Source organism: Notechis scutatus, chromosome 1, assembly GCF_049901735.1.
Source record: "Notechis scutatus isolate UNSWTSFEM ecotype Mainland chromosome 1, rNotScu1.2, whole genome shotgun sequence".
NCBI lineage: Eukaryota > Metazoa > Chordata > Lepidosauria > Squamata > Elapidae > Notechis > Notechis scutatus.
This window is the reverse complement of record NC_142009.1, coordinates 253,317,077-253,333,051: the sequence shown is the minus strand read 5'-3', so window position 1 is coordinate 253,333,051 and position 15,975 is coordinate 253,317,077. Positions and strand designations below refer to the sequence as shown.

At 36.0% G+C, this 15,975-nt stretch overlaps 1 protein-coding gene across 2 annotated transcripts in view; it reads right to left on the bottom strand.

Moving 5' to 3' along the window:
- Window positions 1-6,434: 6,434 nt before the first annotated feature.
- Window positions 6,435-15,975, bottom strand: part of BDNF (brain derived neurotrophic factor) — a 52,576-nt gene continuing 43,035 nt past the window's right edge. For both annotated transcript variants that reach the window (XM_087951077.1, XM_026664626.2), the window contains exon 2: window positions 6,435-7,371. In XM_087951077.1, coding sequence (XP_087807203.1) covers window positions 6,610-7,350 — 741 coding nt within the window. In that variant the 5' untranslated portion in view covers window positions 7,351-7,371 and the 3' untranslated portion in view covers window positions 6,435-6,609. The remainder of the gene's footprint in view (window positions 7,372-15,975) is intronic.

Below are 15,975 nucleotides of genomic sequence, written 5' to 3'. Positions count from 1 at the left end.
AAGTGGTGCTTACAAGCTGGAGAAAATTCTAGGAAATTGAAATGGCTGTTCAACTCCAGCAACCTATTTAAGCATTATTGCTGAAGTAGTATGCATGCCACACTGATGAGGAACTGTTCTGCCATAAAATAGAAGGGGGGGGCACTACAGGGTGACTGAGATGCAAGCTCTCCCCGCCCCCATTCTGAACCAGCCCTTGTAACTTTAGTTGATGTGCTGTTGTACACTCAGTCTCAATTAAATTGACAAAGTACATACAGAATTTATTCTGGACAAAATTAATTGTACACTTTGGAGATGTGTTTTGTTCTACATCTGAAAGGTTTTATTTAATAATGTGGAGTACTTTAAATCAACTAAATTAGAAGGAAAATAAGATGTCTTACATGGGTCTGGATAAAAGTGTTGCGCCTGAGAGTGCCATCTTTTAAAATATTGAGTTGCCTACTGAGACGCACACAACATGTTTTCTTTTTTAAAAACTGAATCCCCTCACCATGTCTTTTAAGATAAATAGTTCACTTTTAATAGAACTACCATTTCTTGGAACTGTTGAAGAATTTACTAGCATTTATGTAGGTGAGTCAAGTTTTATTTTTAATTTCCTAAAATTTAGTTTCGGTATGTTTTCATCAAGATGACTATAAGAAAATGGTATTCATAAGTATACAAAGGCTTGGCAGTTGTAGGAAAGGCAAATTTGTTTAACAATATGTCAGATATAGTGGAATCCACTAAGAGGATGTCCTTATACAGCCATGGATTGTTTTTATTGCAGTAATAGTAATGACTGAATAATAAATTGATTTAATATTTCCATTTTTATCCAGTACTTCTTAGTGAAGCATATGACTATATGACCATTCGAGTACAGCCTAAGTATATCAATTATGTATCTCCCATCCTTAAAAAAAAGAAAAAAGAAAACATAACCAAATTACGCATACTTTAAATCAGGGGTGTCCAACCTTGGCAACTTTAAGACTTGTGGACTTCAACTCCCAGAATTCCTCAGCCAGCAAAGTCTTAAACAACAAGTCTTAAAGTTGCCAAGGTTGGACACCCCTGCTTTAAATCTTTAAGATTGTACCACTTCAGACTGTTGGTTGGCAAATTGCTTGTGTACAAATCAGCAGCCTCACATCTGGCGGAGGGAAATTTGGAACTACTGGGCTTGATCAAGTCCTGTTGGCTGGGGAATTCTGGGAACTGAATTCTTATGGTTGCCAAGGTCAAGAATCACTATCATAAAGTAATCTCTCTAAAATATATGGCACACAGTCACGATTCCCATGGATTCCACAGATCAATTTCAGACCTCTGCACATTTCTCCAAGATTGTCATAGCTTCCTTTTGTAACACTAAGGAGGACAGACTTTATATCATTTTAAGGATGATGAAGTGATACCATGCAAATACAGTAAAATGCTAGTAGGGATATGGCTTAAATCTAGATCCATGTCATTGTTTCTAACATATTACCTTTTTTTATAGAGAGTTTCAGATGTAGGAGAAACTTTCAAAGAGAGGATTCTGCATTCTGAAATGATGAGCTTCAAAAGAAATTTATGTATTTTTCTGTAATGACCCATTCTGATAAAACAAGTTTCTGATCTGTCTGCCAATTATTGTCCCTTTTGCTTAAGTTGTAGGCACTGCTTTGTGCAATAAAGAATGGATTTAGACATACGAGTTAGAATCACCCTTAATTGTACGAAGTAGCATGTGTGCGTTCAGGACATTGCATGTGTGCTGCACACATGAAATTAGGGCATCCACGCAAAATTCATTTGTGCTGTGTTTCAATTATTTTATCTGAAAATTATAAATGTATGTTTAGCCATTATTTTAAAAGTGAATAAAAGCTACTGGGCCCAGTTCAAAGTTGCTTAGTCTTTATTGTTTCAGCTAAATAAAAAGGCCTAATTCTGGGAATTAGTCTTTTCTTTGCTTTCCTTTCCTTTCGACCACTTGAAATACCCTCCCCATTTGCCAATTTGTCCAAATATGAAACAGCTGCCTAACTGCCTTACCAAGAAGATTTTATTGTTAAAATAAAAGTAGATTTTGTTTCGGGAAAAAAGAACACACATATTCTTTGTAAAACTCATGTTTGGTTTACAATTAGAGAAAAGTCACATGGTCCCAAAAAGCCAAGGGTATTTTTGTCTACATATATATCTATGTATATGTGTATATATATGTATGTGTGTATGTACACACACACACACACACACACACATACATATATATATATATATATACATATATATATGTGATATTTAAAAACATAAACATCTATATTTAAACATATATTATATGTTAATCAGTACATTTAAATATAGCTTAATTATATTTACAATGTGATGCAGATCTTGTAAGATTTAATGCCAGATTCATTTTTTCCAAAAAAGTCCCATAAAATTATATAAATATACAATAAATATCTGTTATACATGGAGAATAAGAGAGAACAAGGCCACAAACATTAAGTTACATTTCCAATTTTTTTTTCAAAACAAAACAATAGGGCCAATGACAATGAAATATTTCCGCCACAGACAAAACACAGCAAAACGTCAACTGACTGACATTTTTGAAATCTCAGTTCCACTAAAACTGCCAAGCCTGTTGTAGTGTATTTTGCAATAGTAGGACTGGCCTAGCATAACCATGGGTGTTAAAAAATAGTGATGGGTCTGGGAGGGGAGGAAGAGCTTAAAAATAATTGCAATGTTTTGGAAACTTAATTCATGAAATGCCAGTTTTTTTTGCATAGCAAATTCTTTAATGTTTCTGTACTCTACTAAAAGTCTGTGGCTATTTGCACATTTCCAAATGCAGCTATTAGTCTGTGTTTACTGCTAGTAGTTATATGAACTACACCTTCATATTAAATTCCCATTTTGTGGTCTTCAAGCCTCATCCTCATCCTCCTTGTTGGATAAAATGGTAACCCTGCGGCAATGTGAGGAAGTTAGAGTTAAATTTGAAAGATTTGTAAGTCTATATAATTATGGGTCTCATTGTCTATTCTCTAATGTCTTGGGAGGCATCTTATACTAAGAAAAAGTTGCTGCTATTGTTTTTATTATTATTTTATAACTATTAGGGAGGTAATAGTTCATTATTATAAACAAGGATAGAATCATCCTCTTCTTATTAAATAGATATTTCTTTAATGCAAACTAATTCTAGATATTACTAATTCCATCTTAGTCAATTCTTTTCACTGTTAAAAATTAAACACTTTTAATTCAGAGTAAGATTATGCCTATCCAAAATCACCGTGGATAGCAAGATGGGTAGCATATAAATTTAATAAATAAATAGAATAAATATATTCTAGATTTCCCCCTCACAGGTCACACTAGCAGAGCATATTTGATACACAATTTTGATTATGTTTAACTCTTTCAGACTGCAGACTACAATTGTTGCTCATCATTTAAGGGTATTTGGGTGGCTTATTGTAATTCCTAATTATTCATATGTCAGGGTTGGAGGGTAATAATTTTTGTGTGTGAATATGATTATTTGAATCTGTGTACTGTAATACAAGAGGATTATGCAACATTAGCATACAGAAAGAAAATTTAAGCTAATAGACTAAGAAAATCAGGCTATGGAACTATCTCGGACATTACAAGACTTTCTATTTCTGCTCTCAGTTGTGTGAAAAACAACTTCTTACGTGGAATGGTTTTATACAATCTTTTTATTTATGTAATAGGGATTGTTGTAACAGAGATGCTTTTCCATTTCATAATGATATGGTATTATCATAGGTCTAAAGAAAAGTTAAAGAAAGGGATGGTCATAGGCTGGAAAATGTAATCCAGCTCCATCTTCCTTTACAAAGGATGATGTTCTGCCTATTTTGCTTTACAACCATTTGATTGCCTGACTTTAGGCAGAGGTGGTTGAATAATGAAATAGTATCTACTGCTTAGTGTCATTGATCAATAGCATTGGTTTACTTTAATACTAAATTAATGTCTAAGGAGAGCATGTACGGTTTAATCAGAACCAATCTTTCAAATATTAGAAACCAGTAAAAAACTTTGCTATTTTAGTTTCTTTTAAAAAAAAAAAAGATTTTACTTAGATTTTGTCAGTGTCCACATTTTCTTTTTGGTAACTATACTTGCATGTTAATGATATGGGATGACTGGTTTCCATGATTAAAGTAACAATTCCAATAGCTGGAATTTAGCTGCTACCTAAGTTACTGTTGCTTTAAGTAAGACATATTCTAAGATCTTAATTAAAAAAAACTTGCAGAATTTGGTCAAGAAATAAAATGTTATCTTAGTATTGCTAGCCTCATTCATCCAAACACTTAAAAAAAACCAACCCAAATCTATGCCTAAACTGTATTAGAGACTGAATTAGGCTTCTCTATCTCATCCTCACAGGAAAACAACTATTCAAATAGTAGGGCTTTTGCTTAGCCTTCTTGTTGACTTTCTAAGCAGGTTATTCTTCAGGAATGTGTGTGTGGGGGGGGAAGGTATTCAATCATCAGTCTGAAGTGATACAGTCCAAACTTCACCTATTTATATGTTTCTCATATCAAAGATTTATGTGTAGCAAAACAAATTCATCCTGGAAAGCATGCCTTGTTGCTGTGAAATAATGCTAGATACTAAATGACATAGTGTGCATTCTAATATATGGATCATATGAAGACAGGCTGTTAGGGGAAAAAAAATCTTCAAACTTCTTGCAAGAATAAGAATACTTGTATATATTAGATTAATGGACTATTTGTGTTCTGGGTTGTGTTGGATTTGTTTATCATTATCCATGGCCTAAGGCTTTAATTCTGTGGTCAGCTCCTTGCATGTGCATCCCACTGAAATCAGCTATAATTAAAGTGCATACAACCGATGCCAGGTTTATATCCCATCGTTTAGGGATTTTAAATCAAAGCTCCCTGTAGGAGTTAAGGCTATTTTGTGCTACCTTTTAGAAAGACATAGATGCATATAGCCATATTTAAAAGCAACAGGTAGTTAGGTTTTGAGGTAGAAGGCTCTGTCTGATTCCAGAGCCACTCCTTCCAGCCTGAATGGTTTCAGAGTACAGAAAGCCGATACTTGAAAATGAAAATATTCTCGATATTACTTTTATTTTAAGATCAGGCTGTACTATGTGTATATCTCATGGATCTCCTTTATTGTTTCACTGAGTTTCCATGCATGCTATTCAATTGACATTACTACACCTGCCATTGTGTACAGAAGCCAATTAGCTATAAACCCTCAGTAAGTGCTGTATAGTGCTGTAATTACAACAATAATGGCATACTAGCCATTTTTGCACAAATGTGATCAGATGCTCAGTTTATTTTTCCTTGTTGGGATTTACTACGGTCCTTTAACAATACTGGCGTTCCAATCACAATAAATTAGTTGTCCTGATACAACTCTGGCTGCATGGCCAGTGACTCTCCTATGGGGATACGATTCTCCATCCCCATCAATAGATGCATCTGTTAAAGCTTGATACTATCTAGCATCAAGAATAGTGGATGCATATCAATGTATGTGTGGTTCTCGCATGTTTGACTGAAATATGATGTTTGTTCTCAACACCTTGGGAGTGGAAAAAAAAATTACATCTGAAAGAGACTATGATACTTTTGCTTCCTAAGATAAGAAAGCCCTATATGCAATCCGAACATGAAACAGTGTCTTAGAAGCCAGCACGTATCAACCTGGTGACCTCCAGATGTGCTGGCAATGCAGCTTTAAGTGGGGATTCTAGGAGATGCAGTCTCCATATAGCTGAAGGATGGATAAGGCTGTTACAAGCAAAATTCAAGGAATCCCCATGGTCTGTAACCAAAATGGAAGGATAGCTTGTAGTGTAGACTAGAAAAGAGCACTGGGCTGAAGATCAACATTGACTTTTTTTTAGTTGCCTCTTCTTTATTTTTATTTTTCCAGTAGTCTGATTTGATATTGCAAACATCTTCACAACATACAAAAACAAAATCAAAAAAACCCCAAATTTGTTTTTCCAGAACATATATGTCAATGGCAGGGAGAAGGGTCTCTCCTCTTTTAAAAGCATGTGGGAATTTTAAACTTAAAAAAAGGTCAACAGGAAAACTATGACAACAGCACCTTGACATTATTTTAATTCCAACACTACCAGAATTTAAAAGCAGTTAACAGATATAATACTAACAGGAATAAAGATACTTACTGTCTAAAATGTAAACGGAATGTTTTGGTTCAATTTTTTTTTCTCGAAAAGAGGACAGTTTATCATCAATTCACAATTGAAGCAGCATGCAATTTTATTTTTTTAATTTTTTTTAAAGTTTTCAATTCTTGGCAACGGCAACAAATCACAATGTTAGAGGAATGTAATGCAATTTTGTTTGTTGTGCGCAAATGAATTTTTTTTTCCTTTTGTTCCCTTTTAGGTCATGGACATGTTCAATAAATAGATTGTGGAACCACGGTACTGTATAAACTTCCTTTATACATGCAGTCCATAAAATTATTTTCTTTCTTACTGAATAATTTACCCTGTTATGTATATATACAAATAGATAATTTTTGTCTCAATATAATCTATCCAACATGAATCCACTATCTTCCCCTTTTTATGGTCAGTGTACAAACACAGGAAGTGTCTATTCTTATAAAGCGCCATCCAACTCTCTTTTTGTTATCCATGGTGAGAGCGCGGACGTAAGACTGAGTAGTTCGGCACTGGGAATTCCAGTACCTCTTGTCTATGCCCCTACAGCCTTCTTTTGCATAACCCTTCGTGCTGCACTTGGTCTCATAAAAATATTGCTTCAGTTGGCCTTTGGGCACTGGGACTTTTTCCAGGACTGTAACCGTTGCTCCGGACATGTCTACTGCAGTCTTTTTTTCAGCTGCTGTCACCCACTCGCTAGTACTGTCACACACACTCAGCTCCCCACGGCGAGCAGGGTCAGAATGGCGCCGGACCCTCATGGACATGTTTGCAGCATCCAAGTAGTTTTTATACTCCTCGAGCAGGAAAAGCAGAGGAGGCTCCAAAGGCACTTGACTGCTTAGCATCACCCGTGATGAGTACAAGTCTGCATCCTTATTTTCCTTGCTGGATTGAATGACCTGCTGCTCGTCCAGGAGCTCCTCAATGACATGTTCAAAAGTGTCTGCCAAAGATGTTAATCCTCTGGTGGCATCATTGGGCCCACTGAGGGTCTCCAGATTTCCCTTTGTCCGAAGACCAGGATAAGCCAAGCTGCCTTGTCCTCTGATACTAACTTCCTTCATGGGGGCAGCTTTCATGCAACTCAAGTATGAAATAACCATAGTAAGGAAAAGGATGGTCATCACTCTTTTCACTTGGTGGAACTGTTCAAGAGAAGAAAAGAAATGGAAAATAAATTGAAAACAAATACATTTTTTTTTTAAAAAAAGCATAAGCGACAAAAATATACATAAGTTTACTTTTCATAACAGTTGGAAAAAGCTAGACATCATCTTTCTACGATCTGGTCCCTTCAAGATGGATTGGGATTGCACCTCTCAGAATTCCAACTCAGCACAGAATGCTCACAGGCAAAATTTCCATGCGTTGCAATCAAACACAATTAGGAGGGCATCACATTGGGGAGAATACATAATAAATTCATCTACTATCAGAACATGGATAACACAACCTGAAGTTTTATACAGGATCTGGTTCCCATAAGTGGTTTTCGACACCGAGTGCCAAAATGGGACCGTGCATGTGCCGAAAGGGCACTAAGTACTGAAACACGCATCGGAAGCTGGAAGAGCAGCTCCCGGTGCGCACATGTGCACTGGTCACCTGGTCTTCCGGTTTATAACACACATACACACACAAAGACCTGCTGGCCATCGCGCATCTGCACACCAGAACCCAGAAGAGCAACGGGCGATGGCTGGCATGCCTGGAGAGATGGCTCTGTGTGCCACTTTCGGCACGTGTGCCATAGGTTCGCCTTCATGGCCATAGGACTACATGAGCAAGGAGGATCCTCAGGGTCTTTCAATACTAGGAATTCATATTTGGTCACAGAAGTTGGAAACTCTGGATCGACACAGATAATAGAACCACAGCCTGGTTTAGAAACTAGATTGCCCCATGATTTGTTTAACAATGGTGTGTTGAATAAATCAGTTATTTGGATTCAACATACTTAAGACATAAGCCATGCTTCACAAACCACAAAGACAGGGTTCGAAACCAAACAAACTGCATCATGGCTTCTTGCAGTGTTTGAAATCCACCCAAGTACTACTCTCTTCTAATTACAGTACAAGAGTGTTTCCCTGTTTTATTTTTTTATATCACATATCAAATGCTGTCATTTAAAATAGCTGTCTACAGCAGATGCTCTTGATTGGAGTATCCTGCTAGGAACAAGTTAAAAATGTTTGCCTAGAAGTCCCAAGGCCTTTGTGGAGAAAATGTCACACTTTAGGCATGATAATTAATTATTCTCTATTTGTATGACAAGTGTTAACAGTATGTTTGGAAAGGTTACCAAGCATCTGTGATACGCTTGCAGTAATTGGAAAAAAATCAGAAAATTATTGTCTTGCAGGAAAATCTCAGTTCAGAGTTTGAAATTATATGCACTAATTCTGCAGAAATAAAAGCAATATTTAAATGAAAAAATATATTATAAATAGACAACCCAATAATCTATAGTACACCTGACAAAAGCATTGAAGGACATTAGCTGCCTATAGATTCTACCTGTAAGTCAATCAGATTCTAGAAAATTTTCAAGCATTATCTTCAGACCTTTTTTTTTTTTTACAATGACCACTTTTACGCAATTACCCAATAATAAAAGAAAGTAGATCATGTCATTATAAATCAAAGGTTCTGTTAACCAACCCTGCATTTTAGTAATTTCTTGGAATCTCATAAAGTTGCACCTCTTCAAATTGTGAAGGGCAAGAAGTTCCATCATAAAGGTCTCCATCCCCCTTAACCCATGGCATCAAAACTATTAAGAGATTCCCCTTAGGAGTTTTGCATAAACTAAGTTTATATGGGATGAGAAAACTGCCCTGCAGGTACAGTATGCCTAGGTAGAACTCAGTGTAACATGTAAATAAACCATAGCTTGTATAAACCATGATTTGCATTATGTGTGCAGATCGGTCATTGAGACTTGTCCAGCCAACTATGCCTGAAACAGATCAAGATTGAGCATAATGAATCTTATTATTTGTTGTTCATGGAATTACTGTGCAGTGACACAATGTTTTTTGTAATTTTTTTAAAATATAATTCTTTGTTTAAATTTTCCCTTTCTAATTATAGAATACTCAAAGTTGCTAATAATCTCTAGTTATATACCAGAGTTAAGACACCTCTGGTCAGATTGCTTGTTCCAGAATATCTTGGGTGAATGGAAACTGATACTACTTTTAGATTATTCAAATTAACACAACTCCTTTGTACTAATTTGAATGTATGCTTACTACTTCTGAACAGTTGTTTACAGATTCAAAGTAAATGGATATGACAAATGTAGATGTTTGGGTATTCTTTAGGTCAATACTCTGTAACACTTCTTTTGGCAGAGATAATAACTTCCAATATTTTTTTTTTACAGCCATCCCAAGATATTTTTACTTTTAGAAATTTTCCCTACTGTTCCTTGCAGAACAATTCTAGCTCAGAAATATTCTTAGATCTCCTCATATGCATTGAATGCCCCCACATGATTTTCAAGTTTATAAACTATGAAAGCTATTCCAAAACCTTTTTTGTTTTTTCTAGAAGTACTTCAAGATGGATTTTGTTGAAATAGCTAACCACTTACTAGGTTTAATTTTTTCACTGATTATGGAATAGCTTGAAAACCAAGAAAAATCTCTGGTAGAATTACCACAAACTGAAAATACTTGCAAAACAGAACCTACACATTACTATAAGCACTGTCCTGAAAACTTTACCTGACACTGGAGTAGGTATCCCTAGGTCCACACAACAGTGTTGCTTATACAATGATCTTCATGAGAGAGTTGTCAGAAGGAAACCTCACTACAAAAACCATTCTCTAAATTGTGCAAAGAAAAGCACAAGAAACCTGAACTATTTGGGATCAAAATACTTCAGAAAAACGAAACAAAAACTGTTGGGCCACAACTACATAGGATACATCTGATGAAACAAGGTCAAAGTACTAAAGAAAATAACATTTTGCCAACCGTTAAGCATAGGGGATGGCTGTAATATACTTTGGGGTTGTGTGGCAATCAAATCTTCCTCTGATGAGTTTAGCAAAGAAAGGTGGACCAGTATTCAGAATAAATGTAGAAAGACTCTTACCTGATTAAAGAAAACACTTGGAAGCTATTAATTCTCTCAAAAAGATCTTATAAAATTCTAACTGGAAAAAGTTTACAAACTTTGATACCTGCCAAATCCACTGTTTTCTTGTTTTGATAAACAACAGCACATAGGGCTCACGTACACAGCCTAGGAGGGTACATGCAGATAAAAATACCCCATTTAATATTTTCTGAAGATCTGTCTTCTCAACAGAGCTATGTTGAGAAGATAGCCTACTACCAAAGTAAGCAAATAGCCTACTACTAAAGTAAGCAGAAGCCAGTCAAGCATGGTCCAGCATGAAAGCATCTGGAAAAATGGAAGATCTCCCATCTGGATAACCCATGGTGCATTGAAGAGAAGACATGGTGAAAGGTGATGACCTGCTCCAATTGGCCTAGAAGATCAGCAATCTGGTTTATGGGTTCAGTGCCTGCTCTACAATATTGTTTTAGCTGATGAACAGAATGGAGCCCTGGCTCCCCCAGAGTAGTTGGCTTATTGTTAACCCTGTAATTGGCCTGTCCAAGCCAGTTTAATTGTAATTGAAAGGACTCAGCTCTTCTACTACTGTTGCCTATGCAGTGGGGGAATTCTTGTTCCTGGTTATCATTCTTGGGGAAGCCCTACATTTTGCTTTCTCTTTTCACTCCATTTAGAATATCATCTAGTACAGACCTGGCTTCAACATAAAGTCATTTATTTTTCTTCTCCTATCATTTTGGATATGCTTTATGTACACTGAATTGACTCATGAATCAGTAAAGTGATTTCTTAGACATCAGTTTTTATACAATACTTATTCAATGTCTATATTTTGGCTGCAAGGTCTGGATGACCACCATTTGGCAGCCAAGAGGAACAAAAAAAAAAAAAAAAAAAAAAAAAACCCCAGCATTTAACTATCTACTAGTGGTTGATAGGCCAACTAATCAATAATCATTGGAAAAATTATGCAGAAATGTTTTATTTTCTCGAACTCCACCACCAAGAACATTTATGTAGCACCTGCATTAATCCAGGGAATTACTACATAGTAGTTATGACAGATGAATTCTTTGCACTGATCTAGTGGTGGTCTGGCTGATAGGTTGACTGTTATTTGAAAGAAACACAAATATATACTGGGTGTGGTGGCTGAACCCTGGCACATTCTGTGCTGTAATTGGAGGTAGATTTTCTTATGGTTGGTGATTTTCAGATTTTAGTCAAGGACAATTGCCAATTGTTGCCATTACAATGTGTGTGAAAGATCTGTGTGAGCATGGCCCTATTCCTGATACTTACTTACTTACTTACTTACTTATTAAAAGTATGTGATCTCCCATTGTAAGCAAATCATTTGGAGTGGCTTATTAAAGACCTGTTGTCTTGATAGACAGCTTAGTCTATCTCCGTGTGATTTTCAGCTCTGAAATGGGAAGAAACCATGGCACAGGTTCCGTTCACTTTCATGTTCAGTGAAACTCTACTGCCACCCTGCCTAGCATCTCAGAGAACTCTTTCACAAGAAAGTATTGACCTAACCCATGCATAACATTAACATCTTTCTCATCAACCAGATAGACAATGGAGGGCATGGTTGAATGCTGTAATCAATTCAAGTATGGAAGGCACATTCTGTGACTTGCCAGCTTGGTAGTGAGCTTTAACAGAATAATAGAGTTGGAATGGACCTTGGAGGTCTTCTAGTCCAACCTGCTATAAACCCTATTACATTTCAGACAAATGGTTGTGCAATCTCCCCTTAAAAATCTCCAATGTTGGAGCACCCACAACTTATGGAGGCAAGTAGTTCAATTGATTAATTGTTTTGTCAGGAAATTTCTCCTTAGTTCTAGGTTGGTTTTTGCCTTGATTAATTTCAATTCATTGCTTCTTGCTCTGCCTTCAGGTTCTTTAAGAATAGGTTGACCATCCCCACCCCCACCCTACTCGTATTAGAGCACCTTATACTTTTCAGCCACTCTACACCTTTACCTTATTTCCTTGGAAAAATAACTGCAGAGTGTAAGACTACTAATTCAGTAAGAATTGACTTTTTGATTTCATACTAGATTAACATGGCTAGGATAATATGAACTATCAAAATATACAGAATGCAAATGATCTTTCCCTGTCACTGAATTCACTGAATTTCTGGCTTGCTCAGCTAGATGGGCTTAGGAAAAAATGAACTTAAGCAAACTGTAAACATAATCTCTTTGAATCTTATTCACAAGTCTATGTACTTGGACTTCCCTAAACTTGTACTGCATGTTCCTGCCCCTGTTAATTACCTCTTTGCCTTGCCTTCTTCCCCAAGCAAAGAGACAAACAAGTACATATACTGCTGTGTGCCCTCTTTTATAATGTTTTCAAAATGATGCCAGAATTTCTAATGATTCCAAATTTTCAGATGAAGATAAAACATGGGGGATCATCACAATAAACAATATGTTGCCCAATTATTTGGATAATTCCAGTTGCTTATGTCAGTGATTCATCTGAGACTTCTAAAAGATCGTTGAAACTTTTCATAAAATTAATTTGAATTGATCCAATATGGCAGTGTCCAATGCCAGATATTGGCATGTGGATTCAATAAATGTGTGGCAACATAGCAAGTGAGCAAATGGAATATGGTAAAGTACATTTCCCCCCACCTCAATACCTTCTTCACCACCCACCAACCACCTGGATTCCCATCTTTCCCTCTATTTAATGAATTTTCATAGCAGATAATTGGCATTGGAAGACTGCAGAATGAGTTCTGGAGTTAGTTCATTACCAGCAGTGGCCCACATAAGAGGGCAGAGAAATATTCCTTCAGAGAATAGCTGGAAAGCAGAAATGCTGAGCATAATCTAGGGGTCTCGGTTAGAACCTCAGATCTTTGAATTATTCATTTTTATCCCTTGCAGTTATCAACTGCGACCAATTTGAAATTCAAGAAGTATATTGTTTTAAAAATATTATTAATATGTTCTAAGCTTCCAAAGTAGCTTTGAATATAGTTAGTAAAAGAAAAACACTTTAAAGCCACTTCGAATTTTATTAGGAGTCATTAATGGAACTCCAGAGAAAGTGGGTTCCACATTATGTAGGGTGTCTGATTTGGCTGTTTTCTCTGGTAATGAGGGAGCAGATTAAATGCTCTTGGGACCTGTATGAAAACTTTGATAAAAAATGCCATATCTGCTGTTGGACTGCTGACTAATCATCTGGCATTGTGGAAAATGGGAGGGTTCTTCAGACAGCATGGGGAACAGCAAATGCTTCAAGATGGTAACAAAAATATGACCTACATATTTGTGTGGTAGAATGGATGTTGTATTCTGTTGAATGTTCAATTGAGGTATTGTCCTAGGAATAGGCAGTTAAAGATACAGGGAAGTTCTTATCCTGAAACAATTAAACACACTACTGTTTAATTCCATGTAATCAAGAAGTGCATGCAATTATGGACATCCGGTCTGCAGCGCTTCGGGGCAGGCAGGAATCCGCGACTGTGCGCGGTTTCTGCCTGTGCTTGCTGCCCGAGTGCCCTGAGCCACCCGGCTTCAGGGCTAACCACTTCCGTAGAAGGTGGCGAAGACAGGGGGGACCTGGCAGGGTCGAGAGATATCGCACCTCTCTTCCCTAGCCGGCTAAACCCTCTCTTCCGAAGGCAGCTGAGCGGCGGTCAGAAATGGCCGCCACATAGAAGCACTCAGCCGGGAAAAGAAAGTGCAGGAGGAGCTGTGAAGAAGTGAAACTGTTTTTTGCTGACTGGGATAAAGCAACAGTGAAAGTACCCTGGAACTTAAAATTTGCCAAAGATACATCGTTTCCAGAGATTTACAAGCGGCGAATGGAAGTTTAAAAGGGAAAGTTTTTCTTTCGTTTCACTCTCCTTCCTAACGTGACAGCGAATAGAACTGCAAGAGAAATAGGAAAACCCACATTGGAGGTAATTAAATGCTAAAGGGATAAGGATTTCTGAACATTTAAAAAAAACAAAAAACCTTTTTTTGCTGTAAGTGGGAAGGGAGAGGAAAAAAAAATTGGAGCAGAATTTGAAAGTAAGGAGGAGATTGCCTAGAATTTTAAAGAGTCATTAAATATTAACAAGACTTCTAAATGATACATTTGAACTGGAACTTTGTGACTAAACAGTAACCCCAGAAAGAGAAAGAGAAGAAGAAAATACTAAAAGAAACAGCTTATTTGGATTGTTTTTTGATTTTGGAACATTTGGGAACAATCTTTGATTAAAAGCACTTGGGTGGTTGTTTTGGAAAAACTTTTTCTCTCTACAATGGCATCACTTGTGGATGAATTGAAAATTGAATACCAAAAATACAAAAAAGAAGAACAAGAAGGGAAAGATTCTCTTGGCACTCTTTTTCAATTTTTAGAAATGGCAGTTTGCACTTATGAAAAACTGACTGCGCAACAGGATGACTGGGATAAAGAAGAAGCCATCTTTGATGAACAAGTGACTCTATTTGGGGAAGGAAAGGAGAAAGAGGAAAAGAAAAGGGGGACTTTAAGATTTGAAAAAACAACCAAAAAAGAGAAAAATAAGGTGAAAAGCAGATACAGTGTTAAAAAACAACAGAAAGGGGGAAAGCAGAAGAAGAAAAGGGAGGTGGAAAGACAAGGGGGTAAAAAGGGCAAGGAGAAGAATAAGCAAGGGAGAAAGGAAGGGATGAGAAGCCTTAATGGTGGGGAGCAAGATGCAAAGAAACAAAAGTTTTTTAGAGATAATGGGTAAATTTTATTGAAAAAGGGATTCTAGAAAGGTACATAAGATTGTATTTTTATATTTGTATTCAGAAATAATGTTAGAAAATTGGAAACAACATGTAATCAAAAATGGGATAAAATATTTAGTGTAATTTAGTGAAATTTTTGTGAAGAAAAAGAAGGCAATGAAATAAATGAGAGAATTGAAATAGGAGAAATGGGAACATTTTAATGAAATAATGATTTAAAATATGTGATGTGGGGGGGAAATAACTATGGAAAGTATAAGTGTTCCCATAAAAGTATGATATTTAATTGAAAAGTAACGTGTAAAATGTTTAAGATATAAATGAATATTAATATTAATGATTAGATTTGTATTGGTATTGATAGTTGTTTTAATTATATCATATACCTATAAAAAAAATTTCTATAAAATACATTGTGTAATTTTAGAATGTACTAAACAGAATCCCAATGCAAGTTATGTATTATATTAAGTATTATAAATTTAGGGGAAAGAGTTAAAGGCGTCATACTCCAATCAGTGTACAGGAGAAGTTTTGCTTAAAGAGAAAAGATAAATGGATAGCTGGAAACAGAACAGACAAAAAATAATAAGTATTATGATTTGAACTGAGATGAGATAAATAAAATAAAACTAAGAAAGTTAAAAGAGGTGAGAAGTTATATAGAAAATTGAAAATGGTAATAAGATATGGAATGGTATATAAAATGAATATGAATTTGAATTTGTGTCTGTACGAAGAGTTGTAACCCGGGATCAAGCAGCTTTCAGAAAAGACGTTCTATGTTTTTATATTTTATGTTTTTCTTGTTTGTGTATTGTCTTTGAAAATCAGTAAAATTGTGTTTTTTTTAAAAAAGAAAAAAAAAGAAGTGCATGCAATTAGGATTGATTTAGT